The sequence below is a fragment of the Lissotriton vulgaris genome, chromosome 10 (assembly GCF_964263255.1).
Source record: "Lissotriton vulgaris chromosome 10, aLisVul1.2, whole genome shotgun sequence".
Classification (NCBI taxonomy): Eukaryota; Metazoa; Chordata; class Amphibia; order Caudata; family Salamandridae; genus Lissotriton; species Lissotriton vulgaris.
Genome location: NC_141698.1, coordinates 474,103,968 through 474,127,504, shown reverse-complemented (window position 1 = coordinate 474,127,504; position 23,537 = coordinate 474,103,968). Strand labels below are relative to the sequence as shown.

At 44.5% G+C, this 23,537-nt stretch overlaps 1 protein-coding gene across 1 annotated transcript in view; it reads right to left on the bottom strand.

Annotated features, from left to right (window-relative positions):
- LOC147685423 (syntaxin-binding protein 4-like) overlaps positions 1-23,537 on the bottom strand; it is a 986,001-nt gene that overhangs the window by 54,618 nt on the left and 907,846 nt on the right. The window contains exon 17 of the mRNA XM_086939786.1: positions 14,146-14,262. Within this exon, the coding sequence (XP_086795912.1) occupies positions 14,146-14,262 (117 nt within the window). The remainder of the gene's footprint in view (positions 1-14,145; positions 14,263-23,537) is intronic.

Below are 23,537 nucleotides of genomic sequence, written 5' to 3'. Positions count from 1 at the left end.
CAACAGCTCTTTCCTTTCAGGAATGTGAGACATACCCAACTGTTCTGGTAACTTCCTTGGTTTGTCTTTAAGAAGTGTTCACTCGGGTACCACAGTATCCACGGGTGAAGTGGCTCTCAAACCTCTTAATTTCCAAAGGGTTTGCTCATAGTCCTCCTAGAAGGATCGTTAAACTTTAAAACTGTAACTGCGGCTTCCCCATACAAGTGTACGGAGTCCGCGGTTGTGTTAGCACCCTGCAGCCATCCTCCCAGGGGTCCCTATCTACTCACCTTGGGTGGTTCATTGGGCTCCCTACGATGTGACGTGCTCTAGACTGTGTCTTGACTCGAGTCGTGATTGTTATACCACTATTTTAGTATATGGTTTGGTCTCCCCCTGGAGCCCGCTGTGTATTGTGCTACTTACAACTGTTCTATTGATCTCTTATTGTGTGCTTTACGTTTTATCCTCGTGTAGAGGATACTAGAGAGTGTTATATTAATAAATACATATTTTTTATATAACTACTGTGTGGTTCTCCTTTCATTTAGTAAATATAGAAGGTGATATTCTGGTAAAACAAGCTGCTTTACATTCCTTCAAGATTAAGCTTGAAGGCTGCTCTCCACAGCTACCACTAGGATAGCTTTCTGAAGGTTATCTTTGACCTCATACATCATAAGGGTCGTTTGGGCTGGTGTAAGCTGCCCACTTTAATTAGTGGACAGCATATACCAGGCCAATTTTTCACACTGGTGTGCAGCGGTTGGGATTCAAGCCTGCATTGTCTTACCAGATACATTTCTTAGTATTGATTGACTGAAAACTACTAAAGTATTCAGGCACATATAATACTTAAAGGTAAGAATAAGTGAGTTCTACTAAACTTAGGGTTGGGTAGTTAAGGGTCTAGCACACCCTTTCTACAACCTAAGGGAGTTTAGTTCCCATTAGGTTAGGTAGGTGCATACGCCACACCACACTAGTTATGTATTCTTAAGGAGAAGCCAGTGGCTCTCTGCCTTCTAGGTACAATAGTCTTACATTTTAGGTTTTGAAAGCTATGTGTGCTTCTAGGAAGCTAAAGACAGGGAGAAATGCCAACCCCCAACGTCTCATTGAGGTGTTACTCATGGATGACCTTAGAAAGACCCCTGGGTTAGATGAGGTAGAAATAGTGGGTGGGGCAGGGAATGAAGGCAGGTCAGGAGGTGACACCTTTTATGACCTAGACTCAAACCCTGGCCTAGAGGATCAAAATGATTCCAACCTGGACAACCTAGATCTTTAGGAAGAGGGTGGAGAAGGCCCCAGTGGCCCTATCTTTACTCCTCCTGGAAGAGTGCAGAGGTTACCCAGGAGATCTATATCTCCCTCTGCAGAATCTGACCACTCAGGACATTCTATAGGGACCTCCATATCTCATAAGAGAGATAACTCATATAAAAAGGCAGTGCCAACTTCGAGAGCTTGAGAAAGTCAAGCTTTTGCTCAGGCAAGAGCAATTGGCCCCAATTAAGGAATCCTTAGAACTCCAGAAGGCTAGAAAGAAATTGGGACTAGAGTCCCATGGTGGCAGCAACAGTGTCCCTAGGGTTAAGGAGTACATTTATGACCATAGGAACCTTAGCAAGATAGTACCTCATGGGGGGGATGACATCCACAAATTGATAACTGCTTTAGAGAGGGCCTGTAAGGTACAGAAGGTCCCTTAAGAGCAGTGGGCAGCTATCTTGTGTCTCTCCTTTGCTGACAAAAGTAGAGATAAGTTCCTCACTGTTAGAGAAGAGGATGCTGACAACTGTTCAGTCCTGAAGAGTGTTCTTATTGATGGGTTTGGCTTAACCACTGAACAGTACAGGATTAAGTTCAGAGACACCCAGAAGACACAGACTCAGGACTGGGTAGACTTTGTAGATTGTGCTTAGGCTCTGGAAGGCTGGTTACTTGGCAGCAAAGTGAATGTTTTCAAGGGATTGTACAATTTGATTATGAGGGAGCAGATCCTTAATAATTGCCAAAATCAGTTGCTGTATGAATACCTTGTTGACTCTGATCAGACTTCTTCCCAGGAATTGGGAAAGAAGGCAGATGGGTGGGTCAGAACCAGGGTGAAGCAGAAAAACCAGACCACAGGTGGTGACCAGAAGAAGCAAGATGCTAAACCTGCAGATAAAGGTCGGGAGAAGGGTAAAGACCAGAAGTCTTCATCAGGGCCCCAAAAACCTACAGCTGGAAGGGAGTTACAGTCTAACAAAGGTAAAGGCAAAAATAAACCTCAGTGCTTCCTGTGTAAGGAGAAACCCATTGGATAAACAAGGGATGCCAATTTTGCAATGGCCAAGGATCCTCAAACCACCACCACTGCCCCCAAGGCAACTGTTCCCCCAGTTCAGCTCCAAGTGGTGGTACAGTGAACAAATGTATGGTAGGGTTAACCATGGTTTCTGAGATGGGTTATGGCCTAGTCAGAACTCCAGCTCAGGATGTTCTTGACTGTGATGGAGGCATGGATATTGCCTCCTTATTTGTGAACCCCAGTAATCTGGTCAGATACAGACAACAGCCTTTATTCAATGGTAAAGAGTCCATGGCATATAGGGACACAGGAGCAAGTGTCACAATGATGACAAAAGATCTTGTGGACCCTACCCAGATTATACTTGGTGAGATGTACTAAGTGACCAATGCTAGCAATGTCAGGACAGACCATTCCTTGGCAGTTGTTAACTTCAGCTGGGGTGGGGTAACTGACCCTAAGAATGTTGTGGTTAGCTCTGACCTCCCTGTGGAATGGTTGTTGGGCAATGATTTGGAAACTTCAGCCTGGGCTGAAGTGGAACTTTAAAACACCGAGGCATTTCATTCTGGAATGTTGCAGACTTGCATTAACAGAGAACTATTTTCGATTCGAGTCCACCCTGTATAAACAGCGACATGGAACCTCGATGGGCAGTACATTTGCCCCGAGTGTGGCCGGATTATATGTCAGCAATTTTGAGGAAACGTTTGTCAACAATCAGTGTAACCCCTTCCAGAAACAAATCCATTTCTGGAAGCGTTACATAGATGATATTTTCCTCATTTGGGAAGGAAACGTTGAGAGCCTGATACAGTTTCATAAATGGCTAAATGCTCAAGACCAATGGCTTAAGTTTACCTATACATCTAGCAAGGAGAGTCTGGATTTTCTGGACATTACAATCTATGTGGAAGAAGGCATATTACAAACAAAAACTTTCTTCAAATCGACGGCAAAGAACAGTTTACTGTCTTTCAATAGCCATCACCCACGACCACTAAGGGAGAATCTTCCCTATAGCCAGTTTTTACGATTACGCAGGAACTGCAGTAAAACTGAGGAATACCAACTCCAAGCAGATGACCTATGTGTCAAACTTTCAGCAAGAGATTACCCCAAGAAAGTGATCAAGAAGTGTAAAAAAAGAGCCAGGAACCAGAATCGTGAAAACCTCCTGGAAACTAACCCTAGCAATCAAGAACAAGACCTCGTGACCTGTGTCACAACATATAGTCCGGCTTCCAACCAAGTTAGGAAGATAGTAAACAAACATTGGCGAATTTTAACCTCAGCCAATCTCACATGGCCCAAACCAAGATTCGCCAATAAGCGGACCCAGAACCTCAAAGATATCTTAGTCCACACCAGACCTTAACCAGAGCAAGGAATGAAACAAATACGACTTTGGGACCTTCCCCCTGTCCAGGGTCACTGCCCCTGTGGAGGCTGTTCGGTTTGTCATTTAACAACAACAACGAAGATGATCCAACTCTTACCAGATCTGAAATGGTACATAAGAAATCACACCAACTGCAATTCGAGTCATGTGATCTATATGATCACATGTCCGTGCAACATGCGCTATATCGGAATGACATGCCGAAAGATAAGACAAAGGATCTGTGAACACAGAAGCAATGTGAAGTGTAGGAAGGCCACCACCAAGATGGCAACGCACTATATGGAGAAAGGACACACAATAGAAGACCTCAAATGGGTCATCCTAGAGACTCTAATTACAAAAGACCACAATGCAGAACGCATCCTGTTCGAAAAAGAACAGAGGTGGGTCCATCGTCTAGGAACGGACCAACAGGGATTGAACGATAACATCCCATGGCTTAGCCTGAAAAGATGAATTTTCTGGAACCTACAATAATCCCTGTCTACCCTGTGACCAAATCGTGACAAATTCCCTTAAATTTCCTTAATTATGGCAATACAATCTGCGAACACCTAGATTAACATGGAGACTGCATGGGCATCAAGTTGATACACACATCAGGAATTTACAAAAAAATAACCCTTTAACATCGGGGCTGCTCATTGATCTCCTTATTGAATAACTAAACTGAGCTATTTGCAAATGCTGTGTGTCCACGAAGAATAACTAAATCTATTATATAGATGCTCCTTAACATTTTCACAAACTACAAAGGGATACCAGAGTGAAGCGCCCGTAAACGGGAGTCTTTTTTCCCTTTTTTCCACATCAGTCCTTCTTTTACAAGAGTTCCCTTTATATTTGCCTTCCCATTTTTTCGAAGGACAAATTACCCACTAACTCCTTAAAGATAGCATTAATAATTTGCCCAGGTAACATCCAGCAACAAGCGCTGTGTGAATGTTTCACCTTTTTTCACCTTTTTAGCCATTCACGGGGTATTTCCCATTTTCCCATAGTCCTTCGTTGGTTTCCACACTAAAAACTAGCATTTAAACCGGAAGATAGGATATCCTCCGCATCCGGGCCCAAGAGAGGAAGAGACAGCACAAGCTGCATGTGGGAGAAGAGAGCGTCGAGGTATGGTGAACGCGGACTAGACGAACAAGGCACAGACACAGATAAGTACTCGCCTGTCCCACCCATTTGAATGTCTGCTTCTGTTTTTTATAGAAGCGCCCCTCCTTTTAACCTCCTGGAGCCCGTTTGAAAAGCTAATCGTTTAGCCCATGAGAGGTATGTGCATTCTGCCTGACTATTGTGTGTAGAAATAGCTTTAAAGAACCACGCTCACAGGAGTCACTTTTTGGGGTTAAAATATTCAGACTCGTGTAGAAAGAGGAATCCCTCCTAAGCATTGGGGAGCACTTCTCTCACTCATAAGAGCAATACTCAAAGACACCCAATTTAAAAGTGACTACATATTTCATAGCGATCCCATTTCATCTATGTAGTAAAACCATAATTACAACAATGTGGAGGTTATTTGAAAGCATGTTTCATGATTTGAGAGAACTCCATATAGCATGTGCTGATTATAAAATTCAAGAACCAGATTGATTTCTTTAAACACTTTCTATGAAATTTATCATCCCATTTATGTCTGTTTGTTAGGATGAGTATGTGGTTGATGTCCGCCTTTAGTAGGCAGTCTCAAAGCGTAGCTTACTCATGAATAACTTCTTTTAATATAACACAATATTGTCTAAGTAACGAACACGTCCCTATGACCGACACCCTAGAAAATGATTTGTTGTTTTACTCAAAGGTCCAATTTTGACCTTCATCAAAGAGTAGACATTAGTCACTATCCACACGGAACTCACCTGGTCCTGAAGAAAGCCGAACCAACCTTTTAGGCGGCACAAGGCTGAAACATGTCGACCATTGTTTAAACACCAGAGGATGGAATATGTATGAATCCTAATTATTTCTAAAAACATATTCCGCCATATCCTCATACCAAAATTCAATCCCGGACAATAAAAGTGTATTTTTCCTGGCATGATTGGATTGTTTTTAAGAATTCACTCTCACATCACCCACTATCACTGATCACTACTGGTTTTAACCTAGGGTGTTCTCCTCCAGGTGGAGGGTGCATACCAACTGACTCCATGATTCTGCACAGACGTGTAAACGAAGGCGGAGAACCAACATATACCGCCCATACCATCATTGCTACACGTGTATGAGGGTCTTTTACCAAGGGACATTCCAGTAAGAACTGTACCCAGGTTATACAGGACAAGTGATCCTCCCTCCCCCCCCCCTTTTTGATTAGAAGTACTTGATGCCAAGGAACTCGGTGGGATCACAAACATTCCTTCTCCCCATTTCTGATTGATACACATGCAGCAATGTTGGGCATCTCTGCAGATGTGTTTGCTGTGACTAGGTCACAGGCCAAACTGTCTCCCACTGAACAGGTCCTGGATCCTGGAAAAATGGACCAGGTGCCTTCCAAGAAAACGAGCAGCAGCGGTAAGGCAGTGTCTTCCTCCCAGACTCAGAGTGAGGATCAGACTCCTGAGGAAGATGATCCCAGTCCCTGTGAAGGAACTGTCTCAGAGGAACTTTAACTTGATCAGGTTTAGTTTTTGGGGACAGGGGGCCCTTCCAGGGCAGATCTGAGGCAGGAGCAGCACAGCTGCCCCTCTCTTGAACCACTCAGACAGCAAGCTTCTGCTGAGGCTGCTGAGAGTGCCGGTGGGTGCCACAGGATCTACCCGGATGGAGGATTCCTTTACTCAGAGGGTAGAAACCCCAAGCCTGGTGCTACCAGGAGGTTGGTCATACCTCTGAAGTTTAGGGGTTTCCTACAGACACTCGCACATGATATCCCATTAGCAGGACACCTAGGCAAAAGTAAGACTTGGGACAGGCTTGTCCCTCACTTTCATTGGCCTCACATGTCAGAGGACTCAAATGAGTTTTGTTGCTCCTGTACCACCTGTCAAGCCAATAGTAAGGCCGGTGGTACCACAGAGGCCCCCCTGATACCACTACCTGTGGTGTGGGTTCCCTTTAAGAGGGTTGGGATTAGGATTGGCATAATTGGTCCCCTGGACCTTCAAACTGCATCTAGGCACAGATATATTCTAGTGCTGGTGGACCATGCCACTGGGTGCCCAGAAGCCATACTCCCTAGAACCCCTACAGCTCCTGTGGTGGCCACAGCCCTCCTGTGAATTGTTTCCAGAGTGGGTTTCCCTAAGGATGTCTTAATTGACAGACGTGTAAATGTCATGCCCAGTTATATCACTACTAAGTGGAAGGAGTGTGGAGTAAATTACACATTTATCACACCCTATCGCCCACAATGCAATGAGTTAGTGAAAGGCTCAACAAAACCCTGAAGGGCAGGATCATGGACCTCCCAGACAAGCTTAGGTGAAATGGGATGTCCTGTTGCCCTGCCTTCTCTTTGCCTACAGAGGTTCCTCGGAAGGGGTTTGGCTACTGTCCTTTTGCACTTCTCTTTGGACATCCAGTTAGGGCTCCCTTGTGTTTCGTGAAGGGGGATGGGAGTTACCTCTCAAACCACCTAAACAAGACATAGTGAACTATTTACTTGGTCTCCGCACCAGGAGGGCTGAATACATGAAGAAGGCAAGTAAAAACCTTGAGGCTAGCCAAGAATTACAGAAAGCTTGGCGTGACTAAAAGGCTGTGCTGACTGTTTACCAGCCAGGACAGAAGGTGTGGGTGTTAGAGCCTGTGGCCCCAGCAGCCCTCCAGGGCAAATGGAGTAGACCGCATACCATTCTTGAGCAAAAGGGAAAGGTCACCTATCTGGTGGACCTTGGTTCTTCCAGGAGCCCCCACAGGGTGCTCCATGTAAACAGACTCAAGCCATATGTTGACATGGGTTTGCTCATGGCTACTGATGAGGTACAGGGAAAAGAGAGTGACCTACTCCCTGACATCTCACAGAACCCTGATGATGGCTCAGTTGATGGTGTAGCCTTGGCAGGCAGCCTCACTGAGCAGCAACAGACTGATTACAGGAAGGTCCTCAATCAGTGCATACATATATTTTCCCTGACTCCTAGTCAGACCTCTTGAGGTACCCATGCTGTGGACACAGTTGAAAGTCTGCCTGTTAAAAATAAGATTTACGGGCAACCTGACCATGTCAGGGAGTGCATCAGGACTGAGGTACAAAAGATGCTGGAATTGGGAAACATTGAACCCTCAGATAGCCCTTGGGCTAGTCCAATAGTCCTGATACCCAAATCTCATACCCAGGGTGGTAAAAGAGAAATTAGGTTTTGTGTAGACTAGAGGGGGCTCAATGCAGTCACTAGGACTGATGCTCACCCTATTCCCAGCGCAGATAAACTTATTGATACCTTGGCCTCAGCCACGCTCGAGTACATTTGACCTCACTGCTGGATATTGGCAAATCAGACTAGCTGAGGATGCCATATAAAAAACAGCATTTTAAACACCTAGTGAGCATTATCAATTTATTGTGACGACCTTTGGCTTGAAGAATGCACCTGCCACATTTAAAAGGTTGTTGAATAAAGTTCTCACAAGCCTGGAAGCCTATAGTGCAGCTTATCTTGATGATATTGCTGTCTTTAGTTCCACCTGGGAGGATCACCTGGTCCACCTAAGAATGTTTCCGGAGGCCCTGCAAAAAGCAGGCCTCACTATCAAGACCACCAAGTGCCAGATAGGGCAGAGTAAGGCTGTGTACCTGGGCCACCTTATGGGTGGAGGCCAGGTTCAACCATTGCAGAGCAAAATCCAGACCATCATGGACTGGGTTGCTCCAAATACCCAGGCTCAGGTCAGAGCTTTCTTGTGCCTGCCTGGGTACTACAGGAGATTTGTCAAGGGATTTGGATCTATAGTGACCCTCTCGAATAATCCGACCTCTAAGAGAATGCCTAAGAAAGTTCAGTGGACAGTTAGCTGTCAAAAGGCATTTGATGACCATAAGCAGGCCATGTGCACTGCTCCAATTCTACAAAGTCCTGACTATTCCAAACAATTCATTGTTCAAACTGATGCATCTGAGTTTGGGGTAGGGGCTGTGTTATCACAACTGAATGAAGAGGACCAGGATCAGACAGTAGCTTTTATAAGCAGAAGGCTGACCCCCAGAGAGAAACGTTGGTCAGCTATTGAGAGGGAAGCCTTTGCTGTGGTTTGGGCTCTAAAGAAGCTGAGGCCATACTTGTTTGGCACTCACTTCATTGTTCAGACAGACCATAAGCCCCTCTTATGGCTAAAACAGATGAAGGTTGAAAACCGCAAACTTTTGAAGTGGTCCATTTCCCTACATGGGATGGACTATGCAGTGGAACATAGACCTGGGAGTAACCATGCCAATGTAGAAGGACTCTCCAGATATTTCCACTTAGAAAATTAAGACTCAACTGATCAAGGTTAGTCTCATGTCCTCTTGTTTGGGGGGATTGTGTTGGAAAGTAGGATCTGCTGCTTATGGTTACCCCCACATTTTGCTTGATGTTTCACTTTTTTGACTAGTCTAACTGGGATCCTGCTAATCAGGACCCCAGTCTATCTGCCTTTTCCTTTAAATTGTTACACATGTACCTTGGTACACTCCAGATTGGATACTGGGGTACCCTTGTAGGTCCCTAGTATATAGTACCCATGTACCCAGGGTATAGGGACCGCAGAGGCCTTCCATGAGCAGAAGCATGTATTATGCCACCCATGAGAGGCCATGCAAAATGGAGCTACAGGTCTGCTCCTGCAACCTGTGTAAGATGGTGCCTGCGCCTCTTATGTTAGATATAGGTTCACTATATCTATAGGTCACTACACTTAAAACATATAAACACCCATATAGCAGGCCTTATCAATCATAAAGGCAGGGGGCTGGTTTTTAGTGAGAGGGCGTCCTTGCATGAGCAGGCCCCTCTGCAGCCTTTGGAGACCATCCTCCCAGGTTATTTGTGACTCAGACAGACATCTAGGTAGAGGTGCAATATAACCTCGCGGTAAATGCTATCTCGAAAACGGATGCATAGAAACATATCATGGTTGGGATCAAACACCTTGGAATCATACCTCCACACCAGAACTGATGTGGAAGTATGATTCCTCCCTACAGAAGCAAATTTTGTGTGGTCACTGGTCTATGTGGTGACAGCCTTCTCGACCTAGGCAACACAAAATGGATGCTGCCGACCAGAGACTCATTTCTGCCCTCATGCTGCTGAGCCACGCTCGAGCAGAGGAAGGCAGCACAATAGGCATTTTGTCACAGGGAGGTGTGACCACCTCCCAGACAGGATTTAGTGTATTGGGGCTGGGTGGGTGCACTCTGAGAGTGCCTGTAAGTCTGCACCTGGGGCACATTTGGTCTACCTGTGCATAGTCCAGCTCAAACCAGTTCTGGGAGCCATTGGCTCCTGCTCTGGGGCAAAACTGGACAAAGGACATGGGAGTAACCATCCCTCTGTCCTGACCCTGTCCAGTTGGTACAAAAGGGCTTTGGCTATAAGACTTTCGATTTTACATGGACAAGATTCTACAAGAAGAAAACACAGACTTTCGACCATCTAGACACTCTGGACTTTGCTGGACTTTGACTGGGCCCGTCTTTGTCTCCCTCGCCGGCCAAAGCTTTGTCTGTGCTCTTGCTCCATACAGGTTCCGTGCAGGACTAAGGACAACTGAAGAATCTCCCTTGGAGTGAAGTAGTGTCTCCCCTGCAACTGCACTGTAACACAACTGATGGTCTGCTGCTCCTGAGCTCCGGCGGACTCTGAAGATTTCAGTAACACAGCAGATGGGTTTTCGAAAGTTCCTGAGGTCGATCTGCACTCTCAGCAAGTTTGAGGCCAGTATCCCTTATGGGGACTGCATAACCCGAACCACTGTGCACCACATCCATTTACAGTCGCATATGCTTGTTGGCATGCTACACATTTTTAGGATGCCCCATTTCATTTTGGCAGAATACCCAAGTATGAAAAGACGCTTGTCCTTGGGACCGGAGTAAGACCTACTAGAGCGGGCACCTACTTGCAAAACATAGGACTTTGAGCTGTTGACCAACAGGTCCTGATCCCCCATGAATTGGACAAAAGAATTTCCCAGCGTTTGCAGACCCTGTTTGGTCCTACCCATCAAGACGGCATCATCTGCATGCAGCAGAACTGTGAGGCCACGCCGTCCCATCTGGGGATAGTCCACCTTGGTCTCTACAAGAACCTTCTCCAAGTTGTTTTTATAAACATTAAACACGAAAGGGACCAGAATGCAGCCGGCTGATCCCTCTCTGAATGGAGAACAAGTGCAACGCCTTCAAGTCACCCGAGTATCAAACAGGTGCCTTCGTATCTCGAAGGAGATCTTGTAAAAAAAGAACTATGTCCCTGTCCACCACCAGGGATAGCAAGGTTTGCCACAGCTTACATCTGGTCACACAATCGAATGCAGAAGAGAGGACAATAGAGGCCAGATAGGTTGTACCAGGCAAACAACTGCGTACTTGTTTCAGATCATAAAAAAGTTCAAGCATTGGTCTATCATTGAGCGACCTGGGCAGAAGCTGTATTGGAAGTCTGACAGGATATTATTTAGGGCCTAGTTGGTTAGATGTCCAATACGATCCATCCTATCACATTCATTACATATCTCTCTTTTCAGGAAACATAGTATGGTACAATAATTCATCTTTGTTAATACCTCTTACTTTCTTGAACGCATGGGCTTGAGACAACATATTTCAACCAATAGGAGATGAAGTCAGTTTGGTCAAGAGGGAGGGACAGTTTATATCCAATATTGAAATCATGGCAGCAGAAGGCTTTTCTCATTTAATTTCCTCGACTTTTTTATTTAGTTTTTTTTTATACAGCACGAACTTGACCCAAAAGGTATCGGGTATCGGAGCGCTTTACACGCGCACCAGTTACATTACATAAGGACATGTCCATTTTTATTAGGCACGGGAGATTAGGTGATTTGCCCAAAATCACAGGGTGTTGCGCATCCTTGCCGAGACTCAAACCTGGTTCCCCAGATTCGAGGTTGAACGCCTTAGCCGTTAGGCCACCTCCTCTCCCAAAATTGATTAGGTTTTGTGCCAGTGAGCATGGTGTGAATTGTGATTAGAGGTGACAAACACATAAGGAAAGTTAAAGTTGTGCTCCTTAACTGTAAATTTCTAAAGGTGAAAGACATCTTTGTAGATCACACTTTGTATTGGGAGTAAACCACTAAGAGATTGTCCACGTAGACGTTCAGCATTTAATTTCCATTTAATTTGGAAAGCCATCCAGTTGTTTGAGGTTGAATCTTCAAACCTGCTTTTCCCACATCTCACGAGGGTCCACCATCTTTGAGGGAGGCATCCTAGCACGGACATAAGCGGTCTAAACTACAATGTATGTTGCATATACAGAATGCAACAGGAAGTAGACATGCTCTTCAAAATGACTTTCTACCTGAGTTTTGGTAGATCAGGCTGTAGATGGTCAGGAAGACAATTTGAGCAATGCAACAACACTAATTCAGGTATAACAATGAAATTGACTATGAGGACATGTGTCCCTGCAGAAGATAAGGCTGGGAACATAATATATGCATTTGAGGAACTGGTTATATTGATTTACATGGACAAATTGGAAACACCAATATTTGTTGGATTGAAAGATGTCTGGTCATGTGGAGAGCTCATTTGAGCTGGCTGATTAGGACCATGACCTTGTTTGATGATATCCTTTCTCTGTTGCAACCAATAATACCCAGGGTCAGAGGTTTGTGAGATGGGCACTTTAAGGGGCTTGACAAAGAGGGTCACAGATGCAGGGATGACACAGGAAGATCATCATGGTATTTCAGTTATGGTGGGCAATGACAAAGACATGAGGAAACCTACAGTTGCACTCCTGAAATTCATACCTCAGAAAGTGGCTAACTCTGCTCTGAAGATGTCTCTGTAGAACATGACATGTCATGGGTGTCATGCCTATCAGGCAAGATCACAAGAAGGCAGGAGAAGTTCATCCTTCAAGTCACGTTTAAGGATTAAGGGTTGAAACTCTCTGCCCTAATCTCATGAGACACTGACAAGGCCTAACTAGGCTGAAACTGGTCTGGGGTTGCTTGTGTTCCTATGTAAGGTGGCCTGTTTCAATTGGATTATAACCAAGACTGATTCACAGATGGCGTGTTTCTAGAGTGGCAGAGTGAATATAAAACAATGGAATGCAATGCGGCACAAGCGATCACCAGTTGCTGAGATTTATGCAAGCATTCCCTCCAACACCTTTCTGTTTGTTGCACTAATCTTAGGAAACACCTATTTTGAAGGATGAAGCTCTTGCACAGGCATAATTAGCCCAGAAAAAATGGCCTTTGTGTACAAAGAAAGCAATAGAAAATAAAGGCTCACGTCCCAATGAGATTCTGACTGGGTGCTGGAGAATCGGAGGGGACAAAGGACAGAACAGTATACAAAGACAAAAATGCAGGGTGGAATTGATGTGCTCTGGTACATATTGTGTCAAGTCCTTCTCATTACTTTATTAACACCGCCTATGAGGTAGTGTAACTGTTAGGTCCCGATTGTGAGTGGGTCAGTAAATAGAGAGGTATTGACCAACCCAGTAAATACTGATACTTAAACGTGCAATATACCTCATGTTTGGGAATTTCACTAGAAAAATGGAGATTCGCATGTCGAATTGGAGTTTACCGTAATGAATTTGCATGTGCTAGATTTTTTTCCCCCACTTAAACACCTGTTTTTGTGCACAGGCCATAAATGACCTCCTAACATGTAATCAGATACTTAGTGTTCTATGGTACAAAACACAACACTTCCTGTTAAGAAGTTCGAATCATGGATGTGCAATTGTCTATTTTCAGTCAGTGATGCTAAGTGGGCGGGCTCCATGGAACCCTGTGCTGTGTAACTCTAGACATGTGTTTCTGGAGTCATTTCTTCATCAGTAGAGAGCAGTAAGTCTTATTGAGAATGCTTGTGTTGATGCACCGGCACCCAGTGATTACTACAGAGACCAGAGAAGACTTTGTTTAGCATTTTCAGCACCCGCAAAATGACTTGTTGCTCTCTAATGAGGGGGGAATGAATCCAGAAATACGTGTCTAGAGTTACACAGTACAAGCTGCACCAACAAAGTTGAACAATTAAAGACTGCTACTGAAGTAAGTGTTATCATGCACTACATTTACCATGATGCTTTGGGGCAAATAGAGTGCTGGGATGTGAGCCAGTGTGCTCATACGCTCCTTCTGTTTGAATAGGACAGATATTGGCAGGTGAAGAAGAGTTTATTTTTTCACAGGTCGGGAATGGATCCCTAAGGTTTAAGAAATGATATACAGGTGTAGGAGGATTTTATAGAGATGCATTTGCGACTCTTAAAATGTTAACATCCTATGGGGAATTTCATACCTGCACAAAACATAGAAGCTTCTTATTTGATATTTCCAGGTGTTTGTGAGATATTTCTGTCCTCCTCAGCTGATCATCTATGAGGGAGAGCCTGCGATTCACATCTGGGGACCCCCCCTGCGAGAGACAAAGACAAAATCAGAGCTAACAAAAACAGTCGATTGATCTTCATACATCAGCACTCAATATACAAACTCTTAACTACCAATTTCTAAGCTTTAACTCCACATAAATTTAGATTGGAATCCAATAACTCAGCCCAATAGACAATTTAGTATTTAGCATATGTTAGATAAGTATTCTCACACACTCTCATCTTCGATAAATGTATGTTTTGCTCACTATACATTATCACCTTTGAATGATTGAGCGATCCATTATATTCACTTTGTTTGCACTGTGACAGGTGGCTCACAGTGTCCATATCCAAGTGCACTCACTTGGCAGTTACACTGCAGAGTAGGTTAATTTCCAAATGGTTTAAAATACCAAATTATGGTCCGAAAGTTGTCCAATACAGCACTTGAATGGCCCTGGAGCCAACATCACAAAAACAAGTAAATATATAAGGGAAACAATTGAGACTTACCAAATTCAAATGCATTGCTTTAATTTTAGAGATGATCATCTGCATTAGGGCATCAACACATCCACCTCCTTGTCAAGAGTGTATCACTGTCACTAAACCACAACCAAACCGATAGAACACACATCACAATATTTCCCACCCTCCATTAGAACTCAGCAAATCATAAAGTGCACTTCATCACTAGACTGCCTCTCCACCCACAAAGCCAAACATCCTTCCAAAGAAACAAACTTTCTCCTGCTAGACCTTACCTCTTACCCATATGTCAAAACAGTAACAACAGTAGTCTACCTCCATCATTAAATAAGCAGTTTCATACCTGGATATTACAATGTGTGTTGCTCACATCCCACACCACAACCACCACGTAATTTTAGAATATTTAATTTTCACACAATCAACCTCATCTACATCAATAGACCACATATCTTACCTTTAGATGACTTCCCACCCATAGTACACCACCTTTCACCAGACATCATCTTCAGCTGCTGGATGAGACCTTAGAATACTAATCTGCATTTCACATCACAATAGGAACCATCCTATCAATAGATGGGCATTCCACAAATGGATATCTTGTTGCGCTGTATCCTGCTATTAGACCACATCTCCTGGCACCAGACCTGACTTCTTGCCGCTAGATCACACCAATGAGCCTGGATTGTGATTATTGATATTGTATCTCATCTCATGCCACCTGAATAAATCAGAGCCCCTTAGCCCATACCACCTGCTACTAGACCCATAGCTTGCCAATAAACCACACCCCCAGACACCGGACCACCTTTTGTCACTACACAATTCCCTATTTTATTAGATGTCATACATGACTGTTGAATATTCACTCTTACTTTACCGTTTGAGAGACGGCTGCCATTGATTGAAAGGAGCCGGCGAAAGAAGGAACTGTGACATAACTAAGGTGTGACTAATAATCAACCCCATTCAAGCCCACATCTGCCGAAGAAAGAAACCCACTAGGGCAGATTGTGAGCCAAAGCAGCACGTGAGCAGTGGTCCCGCGCCGCGGTTCTGCTGACCAGTGAAATTGAATTTCCCTTAATTGGAGAGTATGTGGTCCTGATGAGAACTCCACATTAAGGAGAGTTCGAAACGCGTAGACCTTGTTGTTTTACAGCCATAAGAATATAGCAAAGATGAAATTTGTAAAATACTGATTTATGTGTATATTATATCCTATGGCTATGTGAAAATTTATTTTCTGAAATATTATTGTATTGAAGATTGTAAATAAGTGGTGTGATTGAGAGTATGTTTGGAGAGTGTCTGACAGAGATCTGTAGTGATAGGTAGAATGAATGAAATGAAGGGGTTGTTTTAATGTATAAAATGGTTTTTCATCTTCAAATTCAAACTGGCCCGAATGGGAGGTAAATCTTTTTCCCGCCTGGGACCAGTTCTTTGGAATTCCCTTCCTTTAGCCCTGCGGAAAGAGGAGAACTATGCCAGTTTTAAGAAACAAGTTAAAACCTGGCTGTTTAATAAATAACTGTTTAAATAAATAGCGGTCAATGTGTTGTCAACAGTTGCTTTCTGTGCTTTGTCCTTTTTAGCCATGGCGCCGGGAAACCCTTTGTGGGTATCTGTGCGCATTATAAATGCAAAAAATAATAATAATAATATAAATAATTTCATGTATTGTTGGACATAGGTTTTCTTTCGAAATGTGAAAACATTTGGTAAATAAACGACCAAAATAGTTGAAATGAAGTAAAATAAAATATAAAGAAGGATTTATTCAAAAAACAAAGGTATTCTCACTTAGTGTTCTATTCATAGGTGAGACAGAAAAACAGGTAGGTCATTTAGAGAGGCAGCATTGGCATTTTTTTGATTGTATAGAATATAAGGCAGTGGTTTGGCCTTGCTGCTTGGGAGCCCATACCCGGTGGTGTTTAATAGTATCTTGCTTAGTCTGAGGTAAGAATAGCTATGGGCCTATAAGAGGACAGATCATTGGAAGGTCACCCCAGCTTCAATAAAGGGACAAGAATAGCCTCCGACTGAGATTGTGGGAGGAAGCCCTCTGCTTAGGACGTTACTTAGAGTTCCGTCAACCAGGGCTCAAGGAGGTTAACAAAGGCTTTATAAAAGTCTTGGGGAGGCCAACTGTTGATGGTGTTTTGCCAGTGGGAAAGTCTTGGATTTCTGCATTAACATCGTGGAGGGAAATCAGCGCGTCTAAATCTCTGTGATTTGAGGGTGATGGAAGTCTGACAAAAAAGGGATAGGTTTCAAACAATGGATACCCATAGATTAAGATGTGCTTCGTAGTCCGTCCTGGAACCCCTGGAGGAAATTGTGGGGAAACTCAAGTGCGCTGTAGACACCCTCAGTTGCCAATAGGAGTTTGGGAGATATCCCTAAAAATTAGCCAAGCTAATAGTCTCTCTGCTCTATCTCCCTGTGTGGATGCAGCCAGTGTATTGCCTTGCCTGTAGTCGAAGTGCTGGGTCTCTCTCACAGGGTTGACTCCTGGGCTCGCACCTCAGCAACGGCATTCATAGAGGATTGGTACATCACTAGGCTTTAATAGTGTCCTTTATGGTTACGTTCTTTCTCTCTCAAATTAAGAGTTTGAGATGATACAAATATGCGGTGGCCCCGGAGGAGCACTTTGAGGGTACCCCTTTTCTATAGAACAAGACATAGTGGAGTCGGCATTCATCTCAAAGTAGTCAATAAAGTAGGAGGCCAGCTTGTCTCTAAAAGGGGGGAGACTCTAAGGGCAATATGTATCAAAAAGTCATTTTGCGATTCTCAAATAGCGATTTTTTGCGAATCGCTATTTAAGAATCGCAAAATGCTATGTATGTAGGATTTGCAATACATTTTGCGAATCCTACATATTCCTTAAGTGCGAATCGCAGATTGCGATTCGCAATTAAGGAATACCTCCCCATTCATTCCTATGGGCCCAGAGGCCCATACGAATGACTGGGAAGACATTGTCAATTTGCGATTAGCAATTAGCGAATCGCAAATTGAGAATGCAATTTCAAGGGTGCAGGGGTGTCAAAAGGACACCCTGTTGCACCCCTGAAATAAGCATGTGTGCACATGTGGCGCACATACATGCCCTAAGGGTATGTATGTGCTTCACATTGCACTTTGAAAAATGAAAAAAAGTGCATTTTTCAAAGAAATCGCAAATTACCACCAACTTGAAGTTGGTGGTAGTTTGCGATTCCTTAAGGCCAAATTGCACTTTTTTTGGTGCTTCTTACATTGCATTTAAGGAATCGCAAAATTTTCCAGATCTAGGAGCGCATTTTGTGCCAGAGACTAGGGATATGCATACCTCATATGCTCCAGGTGATTAGGTTAAAGGTGGAAGAGTGCATCATGAAAAAGTTGTATACAAGTGATTATCTAGTATTTGTAAAAGATTGCTGACCATGGTGCAGTAATGTGGATAGGTTACTCTCAGCCTTAGCAGGAACGGGGTAGGATTAAACAGTAAACAACACTACTGGGCAGCGAGCTAACAGCTGATGCCCAAACTGGGGCATAAATGCGTACAAGTACATGTAGCTAGATGGGGCGAGCAAGGTAACACAGCGAGGTTGTATGTATAAGGCACCAACCCATAGTTGATGATCAATTCCGAACTGAGAATGTGCGCTTAGCGAGGGTAAATGGTCAGTGGAAGAGAGTGGCAGCCTGCTGGGGCTCTAGCAAACTCTAGGGAGGAGTGTAGGATGGAGAGACCCCAGCCGAAGGGATGGAGAGCCGTCAATGGAGAGCACCAGTGAAGTAGGATGCTAGAATGCAAAATGGGGACCCATCAGAGTCGTAGCCAGGTTAGTAGTAATCGAGCAGTCAGGAGAAATGTAGGCAATTACAAGGCTTGGCCTGCACTTCAAAGGACGTCATCTGCCATTTGGGGGGGGGGGGGGGGGGTAACCAATGGTGGTGAAGCCTGGTAGTCCAGGAGATCTGGTGATGGGGATTGCTGCCATCAACAGAGGGTAGCAGAGCAAAGTCTCTAAAAGCGATTCCTGTTGCCAAGGCTGCTTCCTGCTGTCTCTGGCCTGTTTTCAGAGAGGGCGCTGGGAGTGTGCGAGGGGGTGCCTCAGGCTTTAACTGCGGTGTCGGCCTCCCCTGCCAAGGGGCAAGTTCAACAGGGCACATGGCTCGCTGTGAGGCAGAGTCTCTTCCTTCTGTCCAGTCCTAGGTGGCCTCTTGCTTAGTGAAACAGAACATTTTGCCATGTCATATAATTTTTAGTTTGGTAGGGAAAAGAAGGGAATGCGCAACCCCCATGTTTTTGAGCTTTCTCTTACTGCCTAAGAAAGAGGCACATTGCTGATGGACTGCATTGCAAGAGTGTAATTTGGTAACAGCAACACATCTCAGTATTCAAACTAGATGCGCCTGCCTGACAAGTCGTATGCAGCACTTCATCCTTCTCATGCAAATGAAAGAGGCAAGCACTCAATGAGCACATTCCACCAAAAAGAAGGACGTAAGATTCTGCATCACGGTGAAAACTTAGAGCCATCGTTCAGTGAACTGTATCACAGCCTTACCCTTTACCCCCTCTGGCAGACCAACTATGCTGAGGTTATTTTGCCGAGAGCAGACTTCTGTGATGATGATCGTAAACAGCTGGGGTCACTCTGTGCTAGCTTCTTATGGTCCGCCCGGTAGGAGCAGACATCCATGGCAATGGCATCTATGCTGCCTTCTAGAGTTGCCTGGGAAGAATGGATGGCTTACACTATGGCATCAAATTTATCTGAGGGTATCCACTTTGTGGTTTTACCGGATCCATGTGAGGGGGTCACTGGCGGAGGAGCCTCAGCGCACGTCGATTTGGTCCACCCCATGTACTCAAGCAGTGTGTAATGTGATTTCAAGGAAACAAGTCCTCTGAATATGCAGTCTGGAAGCACAGGAACACTTGCAATGCCTTGAGTCCTACCAGAGAGGGCAAAAGGGAAGCCCTGCAAGGTTGCAGCATGAGCAGCCTGGAAAGCAACAGTATGACAAGAGAAGCCCTTGGATAAAATGATGGGCTCAGTCTCTGGAGTAAACGTCTCTTTACTTATTGTACATTGTATGTGGTTCAAGGATGTCCCAGACTCTAGAAGGGGAGGGCAGGAGTAAAGCTGTGGTCTCAATAGCACTGGGACTTCCACAGGGGATCCAAGTGAGGCACCACACACTGGTATCTGAGCATGACCCTCTAAGAGATTGGCAGAAAGCTGGCACTAGAGTTGTAGGGGTACAGTTGAAAAAGTGTGGTGGATCAAAAGTACCTGTGTTGTTGTGCCTCTCTGGTAAGAGCTGAGGCAGTGTTCATTGTCATGCATCGCCCATCATTCCAATGGGGGAAGATGTTTGTGCCCCCGTGGGAGAAGGAAGGAGCCGAAAGGTCCCCAGCTCCCCAACATTCTGCGTTTGCTAGTGTCCATATTCAGGCCTGGAAGGGGTGTCTCCAGTCTCCATTGGATGTTTCCAGGGATGCCAGCAGGTGGAAGAGGGTTTCCTCCTCCAGAGGGTCAGTAGCCGGGGTGCCTTGCGCCTAGCCGCATCAATCCAGGCCAGGCAACATAGGCAGGGCTGCCATGTAGGGAGAATAAGTGGGCTGGGGCATGGCCCAAGGTGGGAGTCTCCGGTCTGGAAGAACAGGCACCAGCAAATATCAAAACAACCCCATGGGCCTAAATATAACATCCCAGCAGTCTCTCAGAGAGTGTGGAGCCCACTCTCCACCTCCTCCGGCAAGGTCCTCAGGCAGCAAAGGCAGGCAGAGGCCTGGCATCACCCACAAAAAGGTGACTCTCACCTGAGGAATTCCCTCTAAATCCCCTGCTGGCTGTTTACCACAAACCTAGTTGGTAAGTTAGGAAGGATCTCAGTTGTTTACAAGGGCCACAGAGAAAGCTTGGTGAGTCTTCACCTCAGAGTTTTGTCGGCTAACTGGATCGCCACCAGGAGTAATTTCACAAGCCAACTGTACGTGGGCCTCGCTGGCCATCAAGTCAACCATGAATCATATTGTAATTCTGGGGTGTCTGGATACCAAATTGGCCAGGCAGACTTGGCATTGATTAAGCCCTTCAACTCAAACAAATGCATTAAGCCGAACCTCGGCAATTCTCTCTAACAAACTCTGGCCATCATGTAGGGTTCTTTAAAAATACAGTCTCTTACTTCCAAATGCACAATACAGTGTTCCAAATCTTTTACAAATATTTATAAAATGAAAAACATCCAACATAAACTCTTGAACAAATGATGCACCTGGTCAGTACAGAGACATTCTTTAACCCCTATGGAAGAGGTCTTCAAACTGTGGGGTGCTTCCCCCTGAGGGGCGTGGATGGGTTCCCAGGGTGGCGCGAACCACTCTACAAATACATGTAAATGAAGATGGCCTGGAAGTAGGGCATGTATTTGCTGCATTTCCAGGCTGTCTTCATGTATTCCGAGCCTTCGTAATGAAAGTGACAACTGAGGTGGGGGCAGGGGTCAGTGAGTGTGCTAGCAGGGTCAGTATACAGATTACGATTATACTTCCAGATCAAAGAATATAAAGTGCTCTGCACTGAAAATCACTTTCTGATAAACTAGGTAGCCAATCGGAAACTTTTTGCTTTCCTGCTCGAGGTGGTGTGTATTTTGCAGTCTAGCAAACTAACTGAGGTGAAAATACATATCGTAAAAACGTTATGTTCAATGTAGTTACATACTCTGGGAAAGCTGTACGTTTCTTCCAACTAGAGGCAAGCCAGAGCGGAGGGTCTGGCTCGCATCCTAGAGCTTGTGCAGGTGCCAAGCACTGAAAATATTTGCTAAGTAAATCATACAACAAACATCAGGTAAAATATGATAAGGCCTCCTCAAAATTCCTAAAAGTGTATTTGTTTAACCTGTCAAAGCTTTGACATTAATAAGGCACACTATATTTTGCAGTGAAAAGTACTTATTAATAGTGATTGTTCTGTAAAACTGGTCGTCTGAACTCACATTTAAAAGTGCTTTCTTACGCGATAATGAAGAAAACAGTTTTAGTGAAATAAAATATTTGCCTAAGATCACACAATTTGATAAGCGAGGAGCTCGCGTTTTATCCAGGTTTTCGGGTTAAATTCTTTGCAAATCAGCAGAAAATGCGTGTCTATTTGCCTTTCCTATGTTAAGAGATTGTTTTTACCTCTTACTTTATTTTTCTGTGGTTTTTAAATACAGCGTGAACTCGACCAGAGATGGACGAGCGCTTTACAGGAGCACCAGTTACATTACACAAGGTTACATGATTGTTTATAGGCACGAGGAGATTACGTGATTTGCCCAGAATCACAGGGTGTTGAGCCGGCGCCAAAACGTACACCTCGATCCCCACTTCCCCATTATGCAGCTCTGTCCCAAATGCCAGATCCTGTGTAAAGGAAGGGAGGCAGGTAGAAGCCACATGAAAGCTCTGCTCCTTGTGGGCTCGAGGTTCCAATAGTACCTCGAGCTGAGCCAGAGCACGGATTCAGACTCGAGCCTTCAGTGCTCACCCATCTATACATTCAACTCAACAAACTTGTTGGATTTGTGATGCCATATATGAGCACACTGTTCAAGTCGATTAAATATTCTTGTGCTTTTTGGTGCACATAATGGGCACAATTCGCAGCTCTTTTATGCATCTATGCCCAACATCGCTGCAAAAAAATAAAAGTACATATCTGTTGTTTAAGCCTAAGTCTTTGTTTCATATATTGAGAATGCGCTGACAACAGGGTGACCATGAGAGATGTTTCTAATTTTAGACTTTTTGCGTTCTGAATTGACCTAGTGCTTTGTGGCCCTCTTCAAATAACACTAAACATTTTTTTTTATGTACGGCATCCAGTTTTTAATTGGACATGAGTCCACTTTCATGTGTGTGATCCATAACCTCCCCAGGATTTTTTCAGTAATCTCTCAAACAGTTCCTTGTATTATAACCCCCTTTACTTTTTGTCATAATGTTATCCTTCTAAGACCTATACCTCTTAAATCTGTCACACAAAGAATTTGTTGGAGACTGAAACATAAATATAATGAGGAGAATTAAGGATCTAGGGGGCATATTTACAATAAAGTGGCGAATCGTGTTGTTAAGCCAAGAAGGCTAACGACACGCTCCTTCACTTTAGAAACACAGGGATGTGCCATATTTACAAGAATTAGGTGCAACCCTGCGTTTCCCCCGCGCTGGTGCTAAATTTAGCTCTCTAGCGCCTATGCAGGCACCCTTGAACCATGGTGCAAGACTGTCTGCGTTGAGGGTAGGATTGTTTATGTTAGAGGTCTTCAAACTGTGGGGCGTGCCCCTCTGGGTGGGCGTGGATGGGTTCCCAGGGGGGCGCAAATACCTCTGCAAATACATGTAAATGAAGATGGCCTGGAAATACGGCATGTATTTGCTGCATCTCCAGGCTTCATAAAGGGCCATTCATAAGTGCAACAGGTACTGCAGCCAAGTGTGCAAGTGGCCACTGTAAGTTATCATTAATGACGCAGCTGCAGCAGGGCTCGGGCCCAGGGGTTTCAGAGACCCACTGCTTCACAATTATTACTGTCTACCTTTAAAAAAGGGGCATGGGAGCTTATTTTCCTTGCTAGCATAATGCCTGAGGGCACCCTTGCAGAAAAAAAGAGATACAACATGTTGGAGCTCTCTTTTCGAACAGGACAGAGAGCCTGTTTCAAGATTGGAGTGATGGTCAGGCATGATGGGGAAGAGTTAAAAGATGCAGAGGAGATAGCCTGCTACTCAGGACTGCAGTTATCATTA